The 24,076-nt window shown below is 35.6% G+C and overlaps 1 protein-coding gene across 4 annotated transcripts in view; it reads right to left on the reverse strand.

Moving 5' to 3' along the window:
* The window catches only part of IBTK (inhibitor of Bruton tyrosine kinase), a 91,485-nt gene that overhangs the window by 60,981 nt on the left and 6,428 nt on the right, over positions 1–24,076 (reverse strand). For all 4 annotated transcript variants that reach the window (XM_047858850.1, XM_047858848.1, XM_047858849.1 and 1 more), the window contains exons 2-8: positions 20,302–21,001; positions 14,804–14,900; positions 13,351–13,475; positions 6,354–6,464; positions 5,070–5,240; positions 1,473–1,590; positions 1,209–1,389 (exon numbers count right to left, since the gene is read on the reverse strand). In XM_047858850.1, coding sequence (XP_047714806.1) covers positions 1,209–1,389; positions 1,473–1,590; positions 5,070–5,240; positions 6,354–6,464; positions 13,351–13,475; positions 14,804–14,900; positions 20,302–20,622 — 1,124 coding nt within the window. In that variant the 5' untranslated portion in view covers positions 20,623–21,001. The remainder of the gene's footprint in view (positions 1–1,208; positions 1,390–1,472; positions 1,591–5,069; positions 5,241–6,353; positions 6,465–13,350; positions 13,476–14,803; positions 14,901–20,301; positions 21,002–24,076) is intronic.

Consider the following 24,076-nt stretch of genomic DNA (forward strand, 5'->3'; position numbering starts at 1 on the left):
CACACTTTCATGTTTCTAAAACTGAAATATGACCTACAATTAATACCCTTCCAATTGTTACACATAGAAGCTAAATTGTGGCAAACTGATGGTTGACATTCTCTGCTCATAAGCTAATTTCATGGATGGAATCTGTTTATGAAGTACCATCTCATTTACAATAGCAAAGGCACATTTTGTTGCATTTCAAATTAAATGCCTGATTGCTTATTTAAAAGTTAGATGGCGAATCTTTAGAAATCCTGCACACTATTGCTTCCACTAATTGAGCTATACTCTTCCAAGTAGTTGAATTTCATCTTATTTGTTCCAAGATGTATTTCTCTACTTGTATTTATTACTGTAATTATTGAATAAGATAACATATAAGCCAATAAAATATTACTCTTAAAAGAATGTTTTTTCTGAAAGTTGAATACTTTGGAATGACACATGAAATATGTAAAGCAAAAAACTGCTGTCAAACCAGAAATGGGATTGACTATATAAGATTGAAAATGTATGAAAAGTAAAGGACTCTTACCATATTAATTTATCTCACAATTGTTTTTTTTTTTTTTTAATTTTTTTTTTTTTTCAACGTTTATTTATTTTTGGGACAGAGAGAGACAGAGCATGAACGGGGGATGGGCAGAGAGAGAGGGAGACACAGAATCAGAAACAGGCTCCAGGCTCTGAGCCATCAGCCCAGAGCCTGACGTGGGGCTCGAACTCACGGACCGTGAGATCGTGACCTGGCTGAAGTCGGACGCTTAACCGACTGCGCCACCCAGGCACCCCGAGAATTTTAATTTTTTAATGTTTATTTTTGAGACAGAGAAAGAGTGTGAGCAGGAGAGGTGCAGAGAGAGAGAAAGAGACACAGAATCTGAAACAGGCTCCAGGCTCTGAGCTATCAGCACAGAGTTGGACATGGGGCTTGAACCCACAAACCATGAGATCATGACCTGAGCCGAAGTCAGACGCTTAACCGATTGAGCCACCCAGGTGTCCCTACAGAGAACTTCTACTACATACATTCCCTGGATACTTGTCAAAAGACTAAGGTCATCAAATGCAAAAACTCTTTCCTTTCAGTTTTAAATTTTCTCCATTCCACTTTCTCAATCCGACACTTCAGATCATACAGCATAAAGCTGATAATCAGAGTTTTGCTGGAAGAGTTGAGTTATTATTAAAGTGAGATTTCTTTACAGAAATACACTTACTTAGAAGCCATCTTTTTGCACTGATAGTCTGTAAGTAAGTAAATATCTCCCCTCGTGGTAACACAGACTGTGGCCCCATCACTTGCAGCAACTAAAGACAAAGTGATATCCTTATGATGAAGGGCAGAGACCTGACGAGGAGCAGTTACATACTTTTCTCCATTGGGATCTGGCAAATAACCTAAAAAATTGCACAAATAAATCACAAAATATCCACTTTAAGAATTCAATTTTTTTTCAGACATTGTCATCAAGACTTCTTACCCAGTTGTCCACCATTTAGTCCCATAGTGTAAACAGCTTCTCTAGTCCATAGCACTGTATGAAACCTGCCTGCTGCTACTCCAATGACTGTCCTTCCTTTCAGATATTTTGCCTGCATCTATTCAAAAAGACAAGACAGCAGTTTACTATGTATCTATGAACTAGTACAATTTTTACAAGATCCAGTTGATGAAGGTATCAATATATGGCATACTCACCATCAGTACCCTCTCAAGTTCTAATGACAGAATTCACTAACAGATCTCAGCACTAACACTGAGATTCCAACTCTTCTTAGAACACAAGACATTTTGATATAGCCATTTTAAGTCAGCAATTTTAACATATAAAAAATTGGCATGGTATACAAACCAAATCATTCGAACTATCAACAAGCAATATGCAAAACAGGCATTTTCATTTCATCAGAAAATGTAGTACTTTTAAATTTGACACATTTAGGGTCTTTCAATGGCACTACTGACATTTTTAGCCAGATGACTTATTGACATAACATATCATACTGATTGTTGTGCAAATATTGGCACATTCAGGGTCTCTCAATGGCACAACTGACATTTTTAACCAGATGACTTATTGATATAACATATCACACTAGTTGCTGTGCAAATACTGAACCACCCTTGCATCCCAGGAATAGCCAAAGCAATCCTGAAAAAGAAACACAAAACTGAAGGTATCACAATTCCAGATTTCAAGTATATTACAAAGTAGTAATAATTAAAACCGTATGGTATTAGCATAAAAATACTCATGTATCAATGGAACAAAACAGAAAACCCAGAAATAAATCCACAATTATATGGTCAATTAATCTTTGATTAAGTAGGAATGAAAAAACAATGGGAAAAAGACAGTCTCTTCAAAAAATGGTGCTGGGAAAAACAGCTCCATGCCAAAAAATGAAACTGGATGACTTTCTTACACCATAAACAAAAATAAACTCAAAAATGGATAAAAGACCTAAATGTGAGACCTGAAGCCATAAAGATCCTTGAAGAGAATACAAGCAGTAATCTCTCTGAAACTGGCCATAGCAACTTTTTTCTAGATAGGTCTCCTGAGGCAAGAGGAATAAAAGCAGAAATGAACTATTGAGACTGTATTAAAATAAGTTTCTGCACAGCAAAGGAAACAATCAACAAAACCAAAAGGGAACCTACTGAATGGGAGGAGATACTTGCAAATGACATATCTGATGAAGGGTTAGTATCTAAAATATATAAAGAATTGACACAATTCAATTCCCAAAAAACAAATTATCCGCTCAAAATGGGCAGAAGACATGAACAGACATTTCTCCAAAGAAGACATACAGATGGCCACAGACACATACATAAAAAGATGCTCATCATCAGGGAAATACATCAACACTACAATGAGATATCACCTCACACCTGGAAGAATGGCTAAAAACAAAAACACAAACAATTGTTGGCAAAGATGTGGAGAAAGGGGAACAAACCCTCTTGCACTGGTGTGAATACAAACTGGGGCAGCCACTGTGGAAAACAGTATGGAGTTTCCTCAAAATACTACAAATAAAACTACCCTATGATCCAAGAATCACACTACTGGGTATTTACTCAAAATTTAAAGGAATACATGTACACCCATGTTTATTGCAGCATTATTTACAATAACCAAATTATGGAAGTAGCCCAAGCATCCATCAATAGATGATTATTCAGCCACAAAAAAAAAAAAAGAAAGAAATCTTTCCATTTGCAACAACACAGAGCTACAGAGAATAATGCTGAGCAAAATTAGAGAATGACAAATACCATATGATCTCATTCACATGTGGAATTTAAGAAAAAAAATGAGCAAAGGAGAAAAAGACAGAAATCAAGAAAGAGGTTTTTAACTATAAAGAACTGAAAGTCACCAGAGAGGTGGTGGGTGGGTGGGGAGAAGGGTGAAAGAGTGGATGGGAATTAAACAGTACACTTACCAGATTAAAAAAAAAAAAAAAAAGGAAAATGAAGAAAATGAAAAAAAAAAATTTGACATATTCAGGGCACCACTATTGACATTTTCAGCCTGATGATTCTTTGTTGTAGGGGACTATCTTGTAAATTACAGGTTTAGCAGTGTCCCTGGACTCTACGTACTAGATGTCAGTAGCACCACTCCTGCCCCTACCCACAGTGCAACAACTAAAAATGTCTCTGCACATTGCCAAATGGCTCCTGGAGATGCAAAAGTAACCCCAGTTGAGAATACTGGGTATGTCCATATCAACCCAAAGCTCCAAGACAGCCACACAATGAGAATAAAAACAGAAATAAAATCTACCATTTCTAAAGAAATCTACAAAATGATTAAATATCCACAAATTCCACACTATAGAAAATGGATCTTCCAACCAAAAAGTACCACAGATTGGAGAGTACCTCTATTTCTGAGTAATACTTCCTTTTGATCCATTATTCATCCACAATGGAAAAGCATTAGATTTAATAATTTAGTAAATAAAAAATGTATATCTAATAATTTTATTTTTTAAGTTTATGCATTCATTTTGAGAGAGTGCCACACGTGCGTGAGGGGGAGGGGCAGAGAAAGAATCCCAAGCAGGCTCTGCACAGCATGGAGCCTGATGTGGGGCTCAAATCCACAAACAGTGATATCATGACCTGAGCCAAAATCAAGTCAGACGCTTAACCAACTGAGCCACCAAGGCACCCCATATACCTAAAAAATTTAAATCCAGAGGATTAAACCAGTAAAGAAATTTAACCTCTGAAATACAAAATTTTATGAGCTGAAAACACGTTTGTTATTAAGTGATGATTCTAGTAATATATTAATTTAGAGCACCACTCCTAGTTCTGTGAACTAGGTCTGTGAAATTGAGCAGTGGTGGCTGTGCAAATGGGAGCTGGAAATTAGAACAAATAACAGTGGCTTTTGAACCTATGTCCCCTCAAATAATCTTGCCAGGTAGGATTTCTGTGCAGAGGCAGATTTTCCATGAGGCCAATAAGCTCAGGCTTCCGGGTAACTCATTTGGATAGCCCATTTTGCATTTATAAATTTCATGTCTTTTCTTAAGGACGCCCTCAAAATTATTTGTTTCAAACCCCAAAAATGTGGATCCCCCTCTGTTTGTGAATACTTAAAAAGATGAGCGGTGTCTGGGTGGCTCAGTCAGTTGAGCATCTGACTTTAGCTCAGGTCATGATCTCATGCTTCACAGGTCCCAGCCCCACATCCGGCTCTCTACTGACAGCTCAAGGCCTGGAGCCTGCTTTGGATTCTGTGTCTCCAATCTCTCTGCCCCTCCCTTGCTCACATTCTGTCTCCCTCTCAAAAAAAAAAATAAACATTAAGAAAAATTTAAAAAAAAAAAAAAGAAGCTGAATCAAAGGCAGTTTGGGGCCTAATTTCCCAAGTGCCTTCTTTCTTACTCCAAACAAATGCTAATTTATACTATGCTTAATGACTCCTGTGAAAAATAAAGTATATACCATGGAATATAAGTAAAATAAGTTGCATATCAATATCTTCCATCTTTTTATCCACACAGGTTTTATAACAGTCATCTTGTTGTTGTAAAAAAAAGAAGTTTACCTGTCTGGGTACATTACAACTGGAAGGTGGAGGAATAATTCCTAATTGATGAAAAATATTTAGTCCAAATGTATAAACACATCCATCTTCAGTCAGTACAACAGTATGATCCTTTGCAGCTGCCACCTGGGAACAATTATGACCACTCAGTCCTTCCACAAGCCTAGGGATCTACAAAATAAAATTAGCTTAGTATAATAGTCATTTATACAAAAATGCAAATAGAATCTGGTGATACTGTATCCAAAATGACAACACTGATAAATGGCTATATCTATCATAGGTAAACCCTACAATTCAGCAAGGGACAGGTGAGTTTAATAGGATATGGACATTGGCTTATGAGTAAAATACAAAATCCCAGCAAGACATTTCAATAAAATAATTCAGTCCAACAAATGATTTTTGAGCCCTTATACACCCAGTGCAAATTTGTTTGGTATAAATAAAGGCAGCTCTTCAGCCAAAGTATTCAAGTATGGAAAAAATAAATAAAAATACAGGAAAATACAGGTGTAAGGAGTAAATGAGTTTTTAAGTATAAAAAAAAAACAGTCTCTGACACAACATAAATGAGATGATAATGTCTATAATCTCACAGGACTGCTGTGAGGCTTAAGTTAAGGTAATAATACTGCATGAAAAGTATGACTGATGCCTAGAACATATAAACCCTCAAAAAATGGAAGCTGTTGTCATACCTCTCTATTCTTTGTAAAGCACCCTGTAGTAGATGACAAATATACCAGTAATCCCTTCAAAAAAAAGTTACCTTAAAAATACCTACTGAGGCAATTCTATTGAATGTAATGATTAGCAGGTTTCTTCTAATTATCACTATGTTTTAGTAGCTTGAGAGTCAATTTTGTGATTATACAATGAGAATAAGGGCTCAACTTTTAGACCACAAATACTCTGATGAGAAGTTAAAAAAAAAAAAAAAACAAATCCAACTACTTTAAGAAAAGCATTTTACAATTAGTCTGGCTTTTAAAATCTCAACTATGGAATTATTTTAAAGCTTATTTATACACTCTCGTCTAAGTATTTGCTATAAGCAAAATATAATTTTTCTATGATGCTTTAGAATTGTGCATGTCAAAATCCTATAATTTGAACATGACATATACCAGGACACTGATTTTTTTAACTATATTATCAATTGGTATATAACTCTCTGCTTATAGTAGGTTAAAAATAATGGTTTTTTTTAGTTAACAGAAGCTTCCAGTTTATGGAAATTTTACTGAAGTTACCTAAAATGAGTAATGACATTTCAATTACCAAGCATGTCTGTTCATCTCCATGGCCTAAACGTCCTCCAGGACCATGACCACAGGTATAAACCTGCCCTTTCTGAGACAGAAATACTGAGTGAAATTTACAAAGCACCACCTAAGAGAAAACAAGAGAATATTATTGAATTTCTCTGAATAAAATAGGTTTTATTTTATATAAAAACACAAACTACAGAATATTGCTAACTTTACGCTGGATGATAGGTATGTGTGGATTTATTGTAACTTTTCTCTACTTTTTACATGTTATGTAATAAAAATTAAAAATATATATGCTTTATTTAAAAACTATCCCTAAAAACACTGATAAATAGGAAAAAGAACAAAGAAATTAAGCATATGTTTCCCACAGAAGAGACTAAACAAAGGGAAATATAAATATCAAGTGTTCAACCACAAAAAGCAGTAGCCAGCTGTTTCCCAGCTTTATAAAATCCCAAACAAGAACTGGGCAATGCAACATGAAACACAAAGATTAACAACTAGCAATATATGTTATTAAAGGAAACAGTGAAAATGCCTTAAGCATATTTTTTTTTAATTTTTTTTTTCAACGTTTATTTATTTTTTGGGACAGAGAGAGACAGAGCATGAATGGGGGAGGGGCAGAAAGAGAGGGAGACACAGAATCGGAAACAGGCTCCAGGCTCTGAGCCATCAGCCCAGAGCCTGATGCGGGGCTCGAACTCACGGACCGCGAGATCGTGACCTGGCTGAAGTCGGACGCTTAACCGACTGCGCCACCCAGGCGCCCCAAGCATATTTTTTAAAAAACATCCTATGTTAGACTGGTGGTTAGTATGTCCTTTTAATATCTCTGACTTTGTCTAAAATGTCTTTAATATCACTACATGGATTTAAATAATTTTATATTTATTTTCAAGTTTACTCTTACTCTTTTCCCCACTTCCTTTTTTACCTGCCATGTTTCCAACATCCCCCTTACCTTCTTGGTCCACACACTTATATACTCACAACCTCTTACCAGAAGATAAGGGTACTTAAATGACTGAACTTCATCAAAAGGCAATTAACAGGAAACCAAAAGCAGTTTTAAATACAGGCATATCTTGGAAATATTGTGGGTTTGGCTCCAGATCACCACAATAGGGAGAATTTCTCAGCAATGTGAGTTAAATTAATTTTTGGTTTCTAAGAGTACATAAAGTTATGTTTACACTATACTATAGTCTGTTAAGTATGTAATAGCATTGTGGCTAAAAAAAGAATAATGTATATACCTTAATTTTAAGAATACTGGGGCCCCTGGGTGGCTCAGTTGGTTAAGCGACCGACTTCGGCTCAGGTCATGATCTCGCAGTTTGTGACTTCGAGCCCCATGTCAGGCTCTGTACTGACAGCTCAGAGTCTGGAGGCTACCTCAGATTCTATGTCTCCCCCTCTCTCTACCGCTCCCCTGCTCACGCTCTGTGTCTCTCTCTCAATAATAAACGTTAAAAAAATTAAAAAAAAAAAAAAAGAATACTATATTGCTACAAAGTGCTAACCATCATCAGATCTTTCAGCAAGTCATAATCTTTTTGCTGGTGGAGGCTCTTGCCTCATTGTTGATGGCTACTGACTGATCAGGGTGGTGGCGGCTAAAAGTGAGGATGGCTATGGCAATTTCTTGAAACAATTCAACAATGAAGTTTGCCAAATCAACTGACTCTTCCTTTCATGAATGATTTTTTTCGGTAGCGTGTGATGCTGTTTGATAGCATGTTACCCACAGTAGAATTTCTTCCAAAACTGAAGTCGGTCCTCTCAACCCTGCCACTGCTTTAGCCAACTAAGTTTATGTAATATATTCTGAATCCTTTGCTGTCATTTCAACAGTCTTCAGCATCTTCACCAAGAGGAGATTCCATCTCAAGATACCACTGTCTTTGCTCATCCATGAAAAGCAACTCCTCATCCCTTTAAGACTGATCAGGAGATTGCAGCAATTTGGTCACATCTTCAGGCTCCACTTCTTGTTTTAGTTCTCTTGCTACTTCCACCACATCTACACTTACTTAACTCTCTCAAACTCATCCACCAAGGCTGGAATCAATTTCTAACCTCCTGTTCATGTTACTATTTTGACCTATTTCTATGAATCATGCAGGTTCTTCATGGCATCTAGAATGGTGAATCCTTTCCAGAAGATTTTCAATTTACTTTGCCCAGATCCACCAGAGGAATCACTGTCTATGGCAACTATACTTGCATGAAGTGTATTTCTTAAATCATAAGACTTGGATGTCAAAATGATTACCTTGGTCCATGGGCTACAGAATGGATGCTGTGTTGGCAGACATAAAAACAACATGACAACAAGAATCTCGTGGTGGCACATCTCCATCAGAGCTCTTGGGTGACCCGGTGCATTATCAATGAGCAGTCATATTTTGAAAGAATCTTTTTTTCTGAGCACTGGTCTCCACAGGTGGGCAGCACAGATGTGCTGTCATTCAGGATCTGTTGTTCCAGTTGTAGAGCACAGGCAGAGTAGATTTAGCCTAATTCCTAGGGGTCCTACGGTTTTAAGAATGGTAAATGAGCACTGGCTTCAGCTTAGTCATCAGCTCCTAACAAAAGAGTTGGCCAGTCCTTTGAAGCCTGGAAGGCAGGCATTGACTTCTCTCTAGCTATAAAAGTCCTAGATGGCATCTTCTTCCAAAAGAAAGCTGTTCTGTCTACGTGGAAAATCTGTTGTTTTGTGGAGCCACCTTCATTAATTCTCTTAGCTAGATCTTTGGGATAACTTGCCGCAGCTTCTACATCAGCACCTGCTACTTCAGCTTGCACTCTGATGTTATGGGTACGGCTTCTTTCCTTAAACTTCATAAACCAAACCCTGCCAACTTCAAATGTTTCTTCTGCAACTTCCTCACCTCTCTCAGCCCTCACAGAATTGAAGAGAGTTGGGGCCTTGCTCTGGATTAGGCTTTGGCTGAAGCGATTATTATGGCGAGCGTTTGATCTTCTACCCAGGTGATTAAAACTTTCTCCATTTTGGCAATAAGGCCGTTTCACTTTCCTATCATTCACGTGTTCACTGTATTAAGCACTTTGAATTTCCTTCAAGAACATTTTCTTTGAATTCATAACCTGGTTCACTCTTTGGTTCATAAGGTCTAGCTTCCAGCCTATCTCAGCTTTTGACACACTTTCCTCACTAAGCTGAATCATTTTTAGCTTCTGAATCAAAGCGAGAGACATGCAACTCTTCCTTTCACTTGAACACTCAGAGGCCACTGCAGAGTTCTTTTTTTTTGTTGTTGTTGTTATTAAAAACAATTTTTTTCAATGTTTATGTATTTTTGAGACAGAGACAAATGAGCAGTGGAGGGGCAGAGAAAGAGAGAGACACAGAATCCAAGGCAGGCTCCAGGCTCTGTTAGCAGAGAGCCCAACGTGGGGCTTGAACCCATCAACCACAAGATGATTACCTGAGCCAAAGTTGGGACACTCAACCACTGAGCCACCCAGGCACCCCCGTTGCAGAGTTCTTAACTGGACTGATTATAATAATTTGTGTCTCAGGGAATAGGGAGGCTCCAAAAGAGGTAGAGACACAGGGAACAATGGACAGTGCAGTACACATTTATCAAATAAGTTCACCATCTTATATGGATGCAGTTTGTGTTACCCAAAAACAATTACAATGGTAATATCAAAGATAACTTATCACAGCTCACCCAGAAGAAATACAGTTGACCCCTGAATAACATGGGTTTGAATTTCAGTGCACATCCACTTATATGCAGATGTCTTCCAGTACATACAGTACAGTACTTTAAAGGTATTTTCCAGGGGACCTGGGTGGCACAATCGGTTACATGTCTGACTCCAGAGCTCAGCTCAGGTCATGATCTCACAGTTTGAGTTCAAGCCCCACCTTGGGCTCTATGCTTATGGCATGGAACCTGCTTGGGTTTCTGTCTCTCCCTCTCTCTGCCCCTCCTAGCTTGTGCTATCTCTCTCTCAAAATAAACAAATACACTTTAAAAAATAAGTAAATGTATTTTCCTTTCCTACGACTTTGTTAATAACATTTTCTTTTCTCTAGCTTACTTTATTGTAAGGATATAGAGTATAATGTATGTAACATACAAGTAGTGCTATGTTCTCAGTAAGACTCCAAGTCAACAGCAGCTAAGCTTTTGGGAAGTTAGAAGTTATGCACAGATTTTTTATTGCATTAGGGGTCAAGTGCCCCAACCCCTAAGTTTTTCAATGGTCTGTGTAATACTAAGGAAAAAGTTTAAAATACTGAATTACCAAAATGTGACACGGAGACATTAAGTAAAGAAACGCTATTGAAAAAAAATGGCAACGAAAGACTTAATGCAGGGTTGCCACAAACCTTCAATTTGTAAAAAATGCAGTATCTGTTAAGTGCAATAAAGCAAAGTGCAATAAAACAAAGTATGCCTGTTTGGGTACCTACATACTTAACCCTTCTGCCACACTTTACTATTTTTCAATGTATCTAACATTCAGTGTATTTATTTTACCTTATAGAGTATTTAAAAATTCTGTTTGCTTACTTTTAAAAATCATTTGCATTTACATTTCTTAGGCCATCTATAAATATTTCTAACTTTGGATATAAAAAATGATTAAGAAAGAAATCTTAGGGGCGACTAAGTGGCTCAGTTGGTTAAGCATCCCACTTCGGCTCAGGTGATGATCTTGCAGTTTTTGAGTCTGAGCCCCGCATCGGGCTCTGTGCTGACAGCTCAGAGCCTGGAGTCTGCTTCAGATTCTGTGTCTCCCTCTCTCTCTGCCCCTCCCCTGTTCATGCGCTGTCTCTCTCTCTCTCAAAAATAAACATTAAAAAAAATTTTTTAAAGAATTAAAGAAATGTTAGGATTATTAGAAATTGACTTAGAAAAAAGTCAAGCTCTTATGGAAAGTAAGAAAATTAGAAGCTGAACTGCAAGCTCTACTTACACATATCCTTTAACTACTTAGTAAATTCTGTGAATATGTACACTTATGGTAAGTTATGTATAAAGTCATTATCTCATTTAGCTGTATCACAAATACCCACAGAGTCTAAAAACCCAAAATTGTATTCAAATTTGTAATACAAATTTAGCATTTGTAAAGGAAAAATTTTTGAAGCCAGAAATAATACATTTTGTTCAATTTTATCTCCAATCTTAGAATGTCACTCTATATTTCTGACTTCTATTCAACAACCAATACCAGAGTTTAATAAGTCTTCCAACTTTAAAACCTCCGAATTTCTTTTTAAATCTTTATTTTTGAAAGAGTGAGTGAGAGAGAGAGAGAGAGAGAGAGGCAGAGAGAGAGAGTGTGTGTGTGTGTGTGTGTGTGTGTGTGACCATGAGAGGAACAGAGAGACAGAGAGAGAGGAAGACACAGAATCCAAAGCAGACTCCAGGGTCCAAGCTGTCAGCACAGAGCCTGACACAGGGCTTGAACTCATGAACCACGAGTCCGTGACCTGAGCCTAAGTCAGATGCTCAATCGATTGAGCCACCCAGGTGCCTCAAAACCTTGAGTTTTGTTTTTTTTTTTTAATTTTTTTTTAACATTTATTTGTTATTGAGAGACAGACTGTGAGTAGGGGAGGGGCAGAGAGAAGAAGGAGACACAGAATCTGAAGCAGGCTCCAGGCTCTGAGCTGTCAGCACAGAGTCCGATGCAGGGCTCAAACTCATGGACTGCGAGATCATGACCTGAGCTGACGTTGGATGCTTAGCCAACTGAGTCACCCAGGTGCCCCAAACCTCTTGAGTTTTTTTTTTTAAGGAGATAACTAATTACAGCTTTTCACCTTAACTCTCTAGAATATACTGTGCTAAAATTAATAATCTCAGCTAATTCCGTTGGTTCTACAATACAGTATCAGCCCCTTTCAGTGGCTAATAGGATTCTCTATATAACTGGTGCTCAGTAAATATTCCTGTAAAACTTGTCTTCTCTTTTCTCATTGTACTTCACACTGTTTTTCTTCCTCTCTAACCTATCCATAATGCTTGCTTCAACCCTCATTTTGTGGTAAATAAAATTCCTTAATCCTTAATCTCTTCACAAAATATTCTCACTTTCTTGCCTTACGTGTTGCTTTCTCCATAAGTGTACTGTTTCATGTATAAGCCTAACCAAGTGGAATATGCTCATTTCCTCTGTAACATATATATCTTAGGATCAGAAGGTAGTCAGTCTCTGGTTTCCTAATGCCACCATTTCTTCCTTCACTAGCTTAAAAATTCTTGTTCCTGAAAACTCTCAGCTCATGAAAACTACATATATTAATTCATAAAAGGAAAAGAGGTACCTTTTGTAACTGCCCTAATTGTGATCAATCATCAGTGGCTGCTAATGGGTGGAATAGCATTTTAAGAATTCTGAGGACCTAGTCAACCTCAGGTGAACACACACACACACACACACACACACACACACACACACTGCATTATAGAAAAAGAGGATTATGTCAACAGTAGCAAAATCCATGGAAGTGGAAGATATCCTTCAGCATAATGAAATAAGCCCAAAGACCAAACCTTCACAATTATATTAACTAAAATTTTATAATTACTTATATTTAGGAACTCAGGTTCCCTCCCGTAAAACTAATAACAATGAGTTTCAATAACAAATTCACTTGAGAAACAATGTAAAGAACTCTTAATTTTTGTGAAATGGAAACAAATGCTAGAAAGTCAACAGAAGCTCTACCTTTTTAAAGTTAAAGTAATATCTCTATAGTGCCTTCTAATTTCAAACACTGCTTGCACAAACATCTCATAGTTTTATGGTATTTATCACAGTCTAGGTAGGATTAAAGCTAACAAAATCTAAAACAGAATTAGTGAAGTTCTATTGATCAATTTGTTTATTAAAATGTTATCATCCTTTCAACAAAGTTAACACAATCTAAATGAAAAAAAAATAAACTATCAAACACAATAGTTCTTTTTAATCTCTGAAAGTACTCAAATTATACTTCAAACTACCTGCTTGATATAAACCCCACTCCTGGAGAACAGATCCACCAATTCTGGATGGTGTTTGCTATTCTGGCTTCCATGACCCAGGGTGAAATTTGTATTATCTCCCCAAGTGTAGACATCTGTAGGATCTAAAATGTAAAACAAATACCAGTTTTAGTTCAATCTATAGATACACTCTACTAATCAGTTTTCCTCAACAGAGACTCTTTACAGGAACTAATTTAACCATCATATTTAGAAAGATGCTGCCAACATTATCACTTACATTATGAAACTATTAACACATTATCTAATTCTAGGAATAGAAACAGAAAATCCAAATCAGCATAGTCCTGTATCAATGTTAGGAATCTAACATTTGTTCCTTGTTTCATTAGCAGTTAAACTGCCAAATGAGTAAAATATCACCTGCCATATCCATTTAGTTGCCATGAAAATAATACCTATAGTTATTTAAATATAGGATGTTTATTACATTATATATAATATACAATATAAAGGTTCTAGATGAAGCAAATGTGATATTAGTTACTGTTCCTACAGAAACATTAACTTTTAATAGTTTACTCTTGATAGATGCAAAATCACACTAGTGATCAGGGTAATACCCATTAAACTGGGATAAAAATCACAGCTAAGTTTTAAGTCTTTTTATTTTGGAAGGCGTATAAATTTTTCAACTAGATCTATAACTGTAACCTGCAATATAGTACCCAAGGTAGAAATAAAAATGAAGAACGTGTCCTTGCTTGTTCACTAGTTAAATGCAAATTATGGAGCGGTTCCATTTAAAACTCTTCTCCTTTTCCACCAATTTCCATTTCCAAAGTTGAAAAGCAAACAAATTGGAGAAATAAGTGAAATCAGAAGGATGTGAGGGTAGAAGAATCACATCCTTTCCCTCGCTACCTCCAGTACTGATGTTACTTTCTGGATGCACATTAATTACAGTAGTTACAATTCCAACCGTCTTCCTACTTAGGCTGTGTTCTTACTCTAACACAGTATAAACTGAAATTGAAAATGCAAAATCAATCAGTGTTCTGAATAAAACCCTAAAATTATCAACCAATATACACCAAAAGTATTTTTACCAAAGTAAAAATTCCTTGCAGATATCCACACACAAATTTTCTCAGGTATTTTTTTTTTTAACGTTTATTTATTCTTGAAAGAGAGAGAGAGAGAGAGACAGAGAGACAGAGAATGAGCTGGGGAGGGGCAGAGAGAGAGGGAGACACAGAATCCGAAGTAGGCTCCAGGCTCCGAGCTGTCAGCACAGAGCCGACACAGGGCTCAAACCCACGAACCGTGAGATCATGACCTGAGCCGAAGCCCGAAGCTTAACCGACTGAGCCACCCAGGTGCCCCTTCTCAGGTATTTTAATAAGAACAAAGTTTCATTAAAATTTTCTAAGCTATACCTTAATGGGATATATTTGCGGAATTTTCTTACCAGTAGTTTTGAATACTACATGAGTTGGTCTATCCTTCATTACAAGATCCAAAGCTGACAAGCCTTCTTTGTCTTGAATATACAGACTAACACCATGCTAAAAAAAAAAAAAAAAAATAGAAAACAAATATATATAAATACGTTACCTCCTATGCCCACCCACATTTTTCGCACACACAGAAGAGAACTAAGAAAAATAAGATATCTAATTCTTATATAAAAGAACCAGAAAACATTAAGAAATAAAATAAGTAACATTTAAAATCAAAATGAACTAGATGTGAAAGTTTAACACAGTAAGGCAAGTCTGGTTGCCTAGAATGCCCTAGCTCTGGTCTCTCTGTCTGTGCCTGTCCATGTACACATACACATTATGTATTTAAAGAGCCATGTTCCATGTCTAGTCCAGTTAAGGGTTATAAAGATTTCAAGGCAATGACAGAACAACCATTCTATTAGAATTTACTATTTATATAATGTGATCACCTTGGCCCCATCTCTTTTTGCCTTGAATGTTATTATACCAAGTATTTACATTTAAGACAACTATATTCCTTTATTTTTATATTTCTATTTATATTCCTCTATTTATATTTCTATTTGTGTGATATAGGTTTTCATCTTAGTATCATTTAATTGTGGCTTCTCTAAATCACATATAATTAATGGTATCTTAAAAAAAATCTGAGGATGTGTGTGTATATGTTTTAAGGATGAATTTAAACTAATCTTTAATTTGTGTCTTCACAGTTCAAAATCCAACACGAAATAGAACATTTAAAGCAGTTAGCACACCCCTACCCCTATCACCATACTTTTGTCTCTTCTAAAATATGGTGCAAGGGGGCAGGAGGGATAGAAAGCAAGGTTCGATTCATATTATTGTTATTTAACTGTAGTTTTTAAAATATAAAACATTATTTTCAAAAACAACTATTACTATTTGTTGATAGTTTAATAAAACATTCAACTATTAGACTTATCCTTATTTTAACTGGTGCAAGCCATCACAGCCCATCTGTACACACAGTTCACCTGGGTAGTTACAGGCAGAGATGAACTATGAAGTTATTAAACTCTAAGTGTAATATGTTGGAACACTCTGTTTTAGGTTACTTAAGAAAGAGGAATCTCCTCTTACCTTGAAACAATGGATTCCTAAAACACTAAAACCAATTCTAAATTCATTGTGTTCTAGGGGCGCCTGGGTGGCGCAGTCGGTTAAGCGTCCGACTTCAGCCAGGTCATGATCTCGCGGTCTGTGAGTTCGAGTCCCGCGTCAGGCTCTGGGCTGATGGCTCAGAGCCTGGAGCTTGTTTCCGATTCTGTGTCTCCCTCTCTCTCTGCCCCTCCCTGTTCATGCTCTGTCTCTCTCTGTCCCAAAAATAAATAAATGTTGAAAAAAAAAAATTTAAATTCATTGTGTTCTAGATGGTTATAATACTTGATTACATAAGGACTGTCAATGAGCAAAAAAGACTAAAATGAGCTATGAGCTAACCAGTAAAAAAAAAAAAAAAAATTTAAATCAGAAATGATCTAAGATCTTAATAAATTTAAAGTTATATGTTACCTAGCATTTTTTTTTAATTAGATATAATTAATCCATATGAGAAGACCTGAGCTTGACCTTTTAAGAGTAACAAAGGTAAGTTCCAAGATAGGGTACTCCAAGCTAAGAATTTAACAAATGGGATCCCAGAAACTGAGATCCCTAGAAAGTTTATTTTGCCAGTTTTATAAATTTTCCTAAACATTATACATACCAACTAGATCTTAGTAAGACTACATACATTTGTATCATTCTAAGTAGCTCCAATTGCATAAGACTACATTTATTTATTTATTTATTTACTTACTTATTAGAGCTCCCTAGATATGGGACTCATATTTTCTAATATGCTCATCTTAAATTCTAAAGGTTGTAGGACCAGTGTGTAGTCTATCCTACTTATTTAAAGATCAACTCTTGGGCTCCTGGTGGCTCAGTTGATTAAGCATCCAACTCTTGATTTTGGTTCTGGTCATGATCTCACCATAGCAAGATCAAGCTCCACACTGGGCTCCACGCTGGGCATGGAGCCTGCTTAAGATTCTCTCTCTCTCTTCCCCTGTCCCTCCCCAGGTCACATACATATACACACTCTATCTGTCTCTCAAAAAAAAATTGTTTAAAAATAAAATACAGATCATGCCTCCAAAAGAATAGGTAGATTCATTAGTTTGTTAAATATCATCTAAGTATATACCAGGCTTATAAGCCTGAGCATTTGTTGAGAATATCTACAACAAGGAGCAGATGCGCTTTATATAGCTATTCCACTAGAAACCATTGGTAACACTACTGAGATACCTGTCTGCAAATACAGAGAACTGTTTTGACTGTCTTCCTCAAAAACAAAGCATATGATAAAGACTGGCATGCAGATAATTTCCTTGGGAAAAGATCCTAGAAACTGAGGGGCTAGGAAAGTAGATAAAAGGAGGAAAAACCAATACAAAAATGTGTTATCAAGTAGGCCACTGCTAAGGAGCCTTGTGAATGATCCTACCAGGGCATTCCGGAAACCTTATACAATATATCACTGAATAATTCTCCAGTCAAAGAATAAAAGGGCTAAGTGTTTGCCTTCATTAGCAAACAGTTGCTCTAAAGGGGATTTAACTCTCCTGTATTTTTGGTCGGTTATGCATGAATGCCAAGCTCTGGGGCATAAAATAAGGGGCATGCATTAGATGCTAGAAACAAGGTGCAGATTTACACCTACACAAAGCTGCTAGAAGCCTATACACAAAGGTGAGGCCAAAATGACATGAAGTGGTTCAGCAAAAGTATCTGATACACCAATTTTTCCAAACTTAGTTTTCCAACTTAGTTATGAGCTAAGTTGAATGAGTTTAATATGGCTCTCTCACTATTGCTGCCCATATACTGCCAAAAAAGGGAGGATCAAAAGACTATCTTGAGATTATAATTTCCAGTGGGGTAAATTGAGATATACTCTTCTCTCCTTCTTTCAAGCCTATTCTTTAAAGCTTTGGAAGTACGTTTAGATAAACTGGGCTCTAGTCCTCATACTAGAAAAAACAGAAAAATAAGCATTCTCTTATATTCAAAGGACATGGTTTTAACATCAGAAACTAGAATAATTTTAATAAACTGGTCCTGCTACCTAATTATCCTGGAGGAGGGAGGTGGGAAGGTACTTCATATCAGTTCTATTTAGTTTATAACCATTCTATTTGAGTTTAAGGAGATTTGTCTTGCTTATAATTTGACAGTGAATTTTATTGTTCTGGTTCATGACTGGTCTATTCTGTGAGGTATCTGATATCCCTTCTAATAAAATATCTTTTACTTAGGTAACCGTAGTTGGTTTCTGTTTCCATGAAATAAGATATCTAATACACCAACACTTATTGTCCCATTTGTTTATTTAATTATTTGGTTTTGGTCTATCTCCTTCTACTAAAATAAAAACTCAAACAAAAAAAAAAAAGGATTCTGTCTGTTGTGTTCATTACACATCCCTAGAACCTAGATTAATGCCTGGCACTCATCAGGCACTCAAAAAAAAAAAAAAAATTGTTCCAAATACTCTATAAATAGTATAGCATTTAATCCACTAAATCCTATGATTTAGTTCTTCTATTTACAAATAGAAAAAATTAAAGTTTTTCCAGAAAAGTACCATAAATAAACCACCAGTATGAAAGAATGGTATAGCAACAACAGATACAGCAAGACCCTACAAGCATAAACAGTCTTTGCCAGGCACACATCTTGTCATAGAATCAAGGAACCAAAGAAGATATGCATAAAATTCGCTGTCTCTACTCCAGCTTTTGATAGACAAGAGGTTTCTACTGAGGTGGTTGTTGTTGTTGTTGGCAAACAGGAACTGAAAGTATGGGTTTATATTTACTGTACAATTTATTTTGGCAATTAAAAAATCTTACAACTATAAAGTTTTTAATCAATGCAATTTATTTTAAATGTATATTTGTGTATGGTCTCTTTCTGACAACCATAATATCCTAAGGGCTATAGTTGACCAGAAGTAGAACTGACATGAACACTCCTATAACTGCAGCTCTTCCAATTAAACAACATTGAAAGGTCAAAGGACAGAAGAATATGCTAAAAATCAAAATGCAGATAGCATGATATGTTGAGACCTGAATACTAAAAGGATAGGAAAGATTTCTGTGGGAAAATTTTATCAGTGGAACACATCCACTGTTAGATACCTATCATTGATCAATAGGGCTCTGATAACAAAAGACAGTCAAGCCAAGGGCAAGGAGGCCCAAGGCACAATTTCCTGGCTTCTCTTAGCCAAGGAGAAAAGAATGATTAAGGATTTCTAAAGGAAAATGAAGCCCCAAAGAGAAGGAAGGCCCAAAATTCAAACCAGACGCTATTTCAAACTGAAGCCCCAAATCCTGACACCTGAATAACAACCCCTATGATAACAGAAAATCCAAGGACCCCCTCAACCTTGATGAGACTAGCGGTAATCCAGCTTTCTAGCAGATACTTGAAAACAGCTGAGGTTTTAGAGGTGGGAAAGGGTAAAAGTAGAGCTGATAAAATGCTTTAACTCATACCAACTAGCTTCCTATATAAAATAAGATTAAAGTAAGGGAATTAAACCAATATTCAAACATTTTACATAGTAAGAGGAATTAAATTAGCAAACATTTTTAAAAATCAAAAATAGATGAAGACCCTTAAGCTAAGCTCCCTAATGTGACCAAAAGTTCCCTGAGGATAGGAAGTGTTTTGTTTTTCTCTGTGTCCTCTACAAACATGACAAAATGCCTATACAAAAGAAATTTTTCAATTTTAATATCATGATGTCTGATTTTGAGTTTTTCATGTGCATTCATTAGTGAAATGACATTGAGGTATATCTCAAAACACTTCATTGTTTGGCTATGGAGTACAACACACCTAAATTTAATCTACTTGATGGGAAATTTCAAATAAATTAAGCTGATTCTAATCATTAATGTTTTCACAACTAATTTTATCTTAGCCAAACAAGAAACAAACATACTACCCAAAAACAGTCCCTAAATGTTATATTTCAATAACTAGTACCCTTTTAAAGTAGCTAATAATAGTTACATAAAAAGCGTATTTCTTAAGAATACTAAAAGATACATAATACTGATTAAATGATAAAATGTGTGGGATTTCAAAATAGTATGAGATAAACAAAGTCAGTGGGGACATATAGAACACAAAACTAGCCAACAGTCTATTATATATTGTAAACTTTGGTATATATTTAAAATTCTACATCACAAAAAGTTTAAGTAAAAATATATATGGGATTTGAATTCTAAAGAGAAGTAGTTACAATAGAAAAAAATACCAAACAATTGATAAGAACAAACTCAAATCTTTGGAAAGTAAGTGGAGTCTTTGAAAAAGACTAAGAAAAACATATGCCGGACGAAATAGTTTTAAATAAACAAATGACACTTACCTTCAACAGAGACCAAACACAATCAATATGTCCATAAAAAATGCTTCTGTGCAAAGCTGTCCATCCTGATTCCTTGTCTTTCACCAGCAGATCCACTCCTTTTTCAATAAGCCAATCTAATACTCCTTTCTTTCCACAGGAGGAAACAAGGTGGAGAGCGTTTCTGCCAAAGGCATCTTTGATAGTTGCAGCATTGTAACAATAACTGGAGAGAAAGGCCTTTATCTGGTTTTCATTCCCCTTTGTTACCACAGAAAGGACATCCAAAGCATGTTTCAGGGATCGACACTTTGATGTACAGTCAGGGATGGAAGAATTCATCCTAATTGTTTTTAGACTGCTTAATTTTAGTTCAAGATAGTCCGTTAAGACTAATTTTTAAAAATGAAAAAGCCAAGACAAAACGGTGCTATTCAGAAAGATTTATAGAGAATAAATGACCTTTTAGGATTATAATTTAAACCCTCACGGTAGTAGTATAAAACTATATACCTTTATACAATTTATTTTTGCACTTTAATCAAAAAATTATAAATAGCTCTATAAAGTTTATATCAAATACAAGTTCTTTATTAAAAAAAAAAAACTTTCCACAGTTTATAAATTATTCCTGGAGTCAAGCACCAAGGGGGAGTGAGGAGGGGAACTCCCCCCTCCACACTGTCTGGTCCTTTTAAATATCCATAATTGCAAGGGTGACCTATAAAAAAAAAGGGAAAGAAAAAGTAAAAAATACAAAATCTACCTCTTGCTCTCCTCAAGTACTTTACAGCCACCTCCATATTTAAGTGCCCCTAATTCCTATTTCAAAAAAAATAAAAGTCTATCAACTTTTCACCTTCACATCCACAGTATTCTAGAACTATACTAATCATTCTCTCCTCCTTTAATCCAGTCTCCTGTTTAAGGTTAACCTCTGTATCTGTATTCTGGAGTCTACCTCTTTTTGCTTCCAAAAGCTTCATTCCTTCTCCCTTATATTTTTACACTCTTATTAGCTATGTCCCCACAAGCTATAAACACACTTAAATTTACCCTCTTTTATAGCAATCCCATCTCAACCTTTACCCCCTAAAATTATTTCATTACTACCACCAGCACAACTCTCTCATCATTTGGTTTTTACTAAGAGCCAGGCACTGTGATAATGTTCTCTCTGCCTAGAAAGTCTCTACTATAAGAGGAGATAATAATTAAACATCAGGTATCAAAACAACTAGGTATCAACCTGGAAAAAAAAAAAAAAACTTTACATACTTACTTTATACCTTACACCAATATAAATTCCAGATGAGTCAAAGACAAACATATAAATACCATAAAAGCACTAGAAGAGCATGGGTGACTCTTTTTTATAATTTCAAACAACCAAAAGTCCTTTCTACCTATGATCTGAAATTCAAAAGGTATAAAAGATTAATACATTTAATCAGTTTAAAACCTACATTAAAATAAGGAGAAAAAACCTCAAAGAATATAACATTACTCCAAAAAAAGAAAAAACAGGAAATTTATTTTATTAAAAAAAAATTTTTTTTTAATGTTTATTTACTTTTGACAGAGAGAGAGAGACAGAGCATGAGCAGAGGAGGGGCAGAGAGAGAGAGACACAGAATCTGAAACAGGATCCAGGCTCTGAGCTGTCAGCACAGAGGCTGATGCAGGGCTCAAACTCACAGACCGTGAGATCATGACCCGAGCCGAAGTTGGACACTCAACCGACTGAGCCATCCAGGTGCCCCAAAAACCAGGAAATTTAGACAGATTTTAAAAATGAGACTCATCTCACTAAAAAAAAAAAAAAAAAAAAAAAAAAATGCAAATTGAAACTAAACTGAGATACCATGCAACATGGATGGATCTACATAGTATAATACTACGTGAAATAAGTAAGTCAGAAAAAGACAAATACTATATGATTTCCCTCATATGTGGAATTTAAGAAACAAAACAAATGAACAAAGGTGGGGAGAGAGACAAATCAAGATAACAGAGTTAATCACGGAGAATAAATTGATGGTAATGGGGGGTTGGGTTAAACAGGTGATGGGATTAAGGAGTGCATTTGTCAGTGATGAGCACAGGGTGAGTCACAGAATTGTTGAATAACTATTTGTATACCTGTAACTAATATACCAGTGTATGTTAACTGGAATTAAAATAAAAACTTAAGGAAAAAAAAAAAAACTATGAGATACCATTTTCTATCTATCAGAATAGTAAAGGTTGGTATTACTATGTACTGACAGGATTGTAAGAAAATAGGTTCCCTACCCCATTACCAGTGAGAATATAAACTTATACAATCTCTTTGGAGAGCAATTTACTAGTATTTATGAAAATGTAAAGTGTACACTTTTTTCTAACCCAAGCAATTTTACTTCTAGGAATTTATCTTAGAAAAATATATCCATGTGTGAAATGGCATAAGTATAGGATTATTCACTGAGTCACTGTTTGAAATAGTAAAGTGTGGAAAAAAACCTAGTTAGAAGTAATTAGGTTATGTCCATGCAACAGAATAGTATTTATGTATGAAAAAAAAACAAAGTAGCTATATATTTACTGATACGAAATAATCTGCAATATATACTTCAAAATGTTTTTTAAAATGTGAAGTATATGTAATATCATTTGTGGAAAAGATGTATATGTATTTACATGTTCATGCCTGAAAATGCATGGAAGAAGTCTAGAAGAATACACAAAAGAATGGTTCCTCTGCAGAAGGGCACCAATGGTTGGAGTCACAAATGGAAGGCAGACTTTACCTGCATTTTACTAGAAACCACTTTTAAACGCTTCACCATGTGCATGAAAAGCTATTCAAAAATAAACATCTAAAAATATACATAAATGCTAATATATTGATTAGAGAGGATATAGAAAATACAAAAAACAAAAAACAAAAAAAAACTCAGCCACCATATAAGAGCCTCTAGCTTCCTTTTTTTCCAATATGCTACCCTGTCTGCTTTGCCCCATTCAGATCTGGAGAAATGAAATACTATTTGTAAACTATCTGACAAACTACTATTCTTCAGTTTCTTTACTTCATGTTAGAAAACTACTGATATATTAGAAATTTTATACCTAGAGTGGACTACTTTACAATCAACATTTCTCCATCATCTTTTAATCATCTCCTAATTTTTTTTTTCAGTATTTTTGTCCTCTGGATTTTTTTTTAAATCTCTGGATTATAAGTAACTAATCAATCCATTTCATAATGGCTATATTTTAAAGATTTTATAATAGAAATTCTATGTACATTCTCTTCTCCAAGGTATCAAACTATCAAAAATACTTAATAGAACAAACAATCCTAAAATTTGTATGGAATCACAAAAGACCCCAAATAGCCAAAGCAAGAGAGAAAGAACAAACCTGAAAGCATCATGTCCCCTGATTTCAAACTATATTACAAAACTGTAGTAATTAAAGCAGCATGACACTGGCATACAAAGAATCACATGCATCAGTGGAACAAAGTAGGCCAGAAATAAGCCCACGCATAAATGGTCAATTAACTTACAACAAGGAACCAAGAATATACGATGGCAAGAGGAGTCTCTTCAACAAATGGTGCTGGGAACTGGACCCCTATCTTAAACCATACCCCAAAATTAACTCAAATGCATTAAAGACTTAAATGTAAGAGCTGAAACCATAAAACTCCTAGAAGAAAACACAGGCAATACACTCTCTGACATAGGTCTTGGAGAGGATTATTTTAATCTGACACCAAAAGCAACAAAAGCAAAAAAATCAACAA

Source organism: Prionailurus viverrinus, chromosome B2, assembly GCF_022837055.1.
Source record: "Prionailurus viverrinus isolate Anna chromosome B2, UM_Priviv_1.0, whole genome shotgun sequence".
Lineage (NCBI taxonomy): Eukaryota > Metazoa > Chordata > Mammalia > Carnivora > Felidae > Prionailurus > Prionailurus viverrinus.